At 39.3% G+C, this 4463-nt stretch overlaps 1 protein-coding gene across 1 annotated transcript in view; it reads right to left on the reverse strand.

The window, feature by feature from the left end:
- Positions 1 to 4122, reverse strand: part of LOC110451488 (guanylate cyclase soluble subunit beta-2-like) — a gene marked incomplete at its 5' end in the record, with an annotated part of 67137 nt that extends 63015 nt beyond the window's left edge. The window contains one exon of the mRNA XM_021499531.1: positions 3661 to 4122. Within this exon, the coding sequence (XP_021355206.1) occupies positions 3661 to 4122 (462 nt within the window). The remainder of the gene's footprint in view (positions 1 to 3660) is intronic.
- Positions 4123 to 4463: the final 341 nt, after the last annotated feature.

Raw genomic sequence — 4463 nt, forward strand, 5'->3', positions numbered from 1 at the left:
ACCCAAATTGAATTACTTCCAATGGAAATTAAACAAATGTTGGTCCAAAATGTGATTTCCCTATATAAACTATAGTAAAGTTTACCCCCTCCCTAGGGGGAAACGTGAGACCCCAGGGTCAAGAAATTCACAATTTCGGTAAAGCACCTTAAGACCCTTCCATCTATGAAGATTATTTGATTCTACCATATCTGGGTCTTGAGAAGAAGATTTTTTAAAATTTCAATAAATTCGACCCTTTTTGGCCCCACCCATCAGCCCCTGGGGGTCAGTCAGGGCTGATATGTGCTTATTATCAAACTGCTTCCTAATACTGATAATGCTAACCCAAATTGAATTACTTCCAATGGAAATTAAACAAATGTTGGTCCAAAATGTGATTTCCCTCTATAAACTATAGTAAAGTTTATCACCTCCCCAGGGGGAAACTTGAGACCCCAGGGTCATGAAATTCATAATTACGGTAAAGCACCTTAAGACCCTTCCTATATAAAAAGTATTTGATTCTACCATATCTGGATCTTGAGGAGAAGATTTTTGAAATTTTAGTCAATTTGACCCTTTTTGGCCCCGCCCCTCAGGCTCCTGGGGGCTTGGGACTAAACCGGCCATTCTTTTTGTTGACCTTTGTCCATTGAAGGTCCCTGCAAAATTTCATTGAAATTGGTTCAGGGGTTTTGGAGCAGAAGTCGAAAATGTAAATTGTTTACGGACGCACGACGGACGACGGACGACGAACGACGACGGACAAAAGGCGATCGCAATAGGTCACTTGAGACTTTGTCTCAGGTGACCTAAAAAGCCTGGAATGGACAAGGAGGAGTTGAAAAACTACCGCCCAGTTTTAAATCTGACTTTTCTGTCTAAGATCTTTGAGAATGTTGTATCCCGGCGTTTAGAGGTTCTCCATGCAAACAGTCTCCATGACAACATGCAATCGGCCTACCGCATGGGACACGCTACTGAGACGGCCCTCCTACGTGTACATAGTGATATAGCTTCTGCATTGGATAACAAGTGCAGAGCTGTGCTTGTCATGCTAGACATGTCAGCTACATTTGACGTCATCGACCATGGCATACTTTATAAACGTCTGGAATACTCTTATGGAGTGACTGATACCGCACTATGCTGGATACAGTCATGGCTGAGTGAACGACGACAGTGTGTTACCATCGGATCTGCCACCTCACATGACAAAGTACTAGATTTCGGGGTTCCTCAAGGGTCGGTGTTAGGACCACGAAAATATTGTATGTACTCCAAACCGATTGGAGAGATTTGTCTTCGTCATAGCCTTCGCTAAAATTGCTATGCTGATGACACACACATTTACATGGTCATAAAACCACAGGACAGTTGAAATACAGTCTCAGAAAGTCTGGAAGCTTGTCTGACAGATATCAGTATCTGGATGAACGCCAACATGCTTAAACTTAATCAGGAAAAGACGGAACTAATCGTCTTATCCCCAAAGTGTCAGCAAACAATGACTCTCCAGGTCAAGGTTGGTGCCAGAACTATTGAGACTGGAACAGCTGGAACAGCTGTTAAAAACCTAGGGGTATACTTTGACAGTTCTCTGAACATGGAGAAACAAGTGAACGCTATTGCCAAATCCTGTTTCTACCAGATCAGGAACATCGGCTGTATTCGGCAGTTTCTAACAGCAGATGCATTCAATATTTTGGTGCATTCACTTGTTACCTCTCGGTTGGATTATGGTAACGCCCTGCTCTGTGGTATATCTGACAAACTAACTAGTCGTCTACAGAGGGTTCAGAACACTGCAGCACGGCTAGTTACTCGTACTCGAAAGAGAGAGCACATCACACCTGCGCTTTATTCGTTCCACTGGTTACCTGTACGATACAGTTCGCAGTACAAAATTCTGGTATACACATACAAGGCACTAATTGAACAGCTCCTCAGTACCTTCAGGAACTTGTTACCCTGTATCAGCCGTCAAGATCACTGCGGTCGGAGTCAGAATCTTTGTTGTGTGTCCCAAAATCTCGTACTGTGACCTTCGGAAACAGATGCTTTAGGAGGGTTTCGGCTACGTTGTGGAATAGCTTACCATCTGCTATTAGGAAGTCGAATACCCTGGCCAAGTTCAAGAGGGACATAAAAACTCACCTCTTCACGTCTGCATTTTAGAATCTTTGCAAAGACGTCATGTAAATACCACCCTTTTATTTGTTCAATTATGTGCACATTGCTTGTTATATGTATGAAAGTGATTGCAAGCCTTTGTTGTTTGTTTTCACAATTATAACCATTACTATTATCCATATGTTGTAAAGCGCCTTAGAGTAATTTTACAAATTATATAGGGCGCTATATAAATGCTGTATATTATTATTATTATTATGTTGGTCAGACATACAAATCTCAATCAATCAATAGCAATATATAATATAACAGTCTACCCCCTCGGGAACCTCAAAGGTGACCGATTCATATTCGGACATCTTCAGTTTGAAATTCAGAACGCCTTTTGGTTGTATGTTAGATCTATTCCTAAATCGATATCTGAGTTATCCAAAAGCTTGTAATTAGCAACAGAAGCAAACACACGAAAGCCGAAAACTGTGGTCGGCAACAGAGGTCAAAATCTGGGACTGAAACCAAAATTAATACTCCCCGCTGGGGTTCCCCCAGGGGTGACTAAAAATGGAACAGAACGGCATTGCAATGATATATTAACGCCTCTTTGGGAAACATTCTATAGCACATACATAATAAAGACAAATAAGGTAATTTGTTTAGATAATGAACATAATATAAATATACATACATCATTTAAACAAATGTTGTGATAATTGCCGTTTGAAGAAGGAGATCATTTTACAGCATAAACTTATAAACTTTCTTTTCCTTTAACGTCAGAAAAAAGTGCGATTCTTTCAATTGAGTTCAACACCAATTGTACGTTTCGCGTGACGATCTTACACGGAATGTTATCACTGTCAAGCAAATCTCAACATATTGGTGCAACACAATGTACTTATTTCTAGCTTGTAGTTTTTGTAAATATTCGTATATCCCAAGTAATTATCAATAATGACTTATCACATAAACAGGGATACGTGTAGGCAGTAAGATTAGAGTCGACTCCAACTACAAAATGCATTTTATGTATCTCAAGTCTGCTAAAGATAAATGTGTCTACTATTGATTTGTGTGGACAAAACCTAAGGATGCTTACAATCTATTGTCTGCAACTGTGACCTGCAGGAAGAAGACGAATTATTATGTTCTTAGTGCTAAGGTCAACTATCTGTTGCAATCTTGAATAACGGAACTCTTACTTGCATTGATTGTTTTATCCATGATGATACAAAGTGGCACAATGTATAACAGTTTTCATTGCTAACCATAACAGCGAATAACACGCTCCAATATCTATTTACAAACAACACGGTCGAACAGTGTATTATTGAGATGCATGTAAACATTGATTCAACTGAATTTACGAGTGGCAGACGAACGTACTTGCTACAAATATACGACAATAAATCGTACAAAACACTATTTCCGAGACTAATGTAAAAGTTGGAACTCACTTATTATATATCGTGTTACTTGTAAGGTAGTATCTATTGTGTTAGACACATTCCTTTATATCAGAGCTTTCGTTATTGTAAGTATACATACCTTTTAAAACAAGTTTGCAATTTTCCCTGGCCGACTGTTTTACTTCCAGCATGAATACAGCGTTGATGAACATGCGTATATTTTCAATGGTGAAGTTCATGTGAGGGTGAATGACATCAAATAAAGCGCTGACCATAATACCAGGTTTAATACGACTGTGTACGAACCGTTGTATCATAGTACCACATTGAATGATATGAAGGTTTTGGTCAAACACAATGTGATAAGGCAGGGCGGTACAGAACTGATCTTGACTTATTTGTAACAAATTAGAAGTGCAAGGATTGAATCGGTTAACGTCCATTCTCGTCACGACAGAGGTACGTTTGCTGGCGGCCAAAGTCACTTTAAATACAACATGTTCCTGTAGTTTCCCACCTGCTATTTTTTCTGTGGACTTTTTAAACATTTCTATGTCTGCATGTTGCTGATACAGATCCCTTGCTACAGCACGAACCAAACCTGTGTAAAGAAAGGATGTTATAGAAACTGTATATATATGTGTAAATGTTCATTTGACATTGTGTCGGTGAATAATATAGCAAACAACAGAAGTTCTAACATGGCAATTCCCTATCGCCTTCGCCTATTCAGGATCCACAGAGAAATTCAACATAGTAAGCCAGGAAAACTAGAGAAACATATTAATGCCGAAATATTGGTTATTTAGAGAAAGGGATCACGGTATCGATGACAAACCCTGCTGTAATGTATTCATACAATGTTATTAACGGAGCACTGGTTACAATGACAATACCTTCTGTAATGTATTCATACAATGTTACTAAAGGAGCACTGGTATC

Source organism: Mizuhopecten yessoensis, unplaced genomic scaffold, assembly GCF_002113885.1.
Source record: "Mizuhopecten yessoensis strain PY_sf001 unplaced genomic scaffold, ASM211388v2 scaffold6085, whole genome shotgun sequence".
Taxonomy (NCBI): Eukaryota; Metazoa; Mollusca; class Bivalvia; order Pectinida; family Pectinidae; genus Mizuhopecten; species Mizuhopecten yessoensis.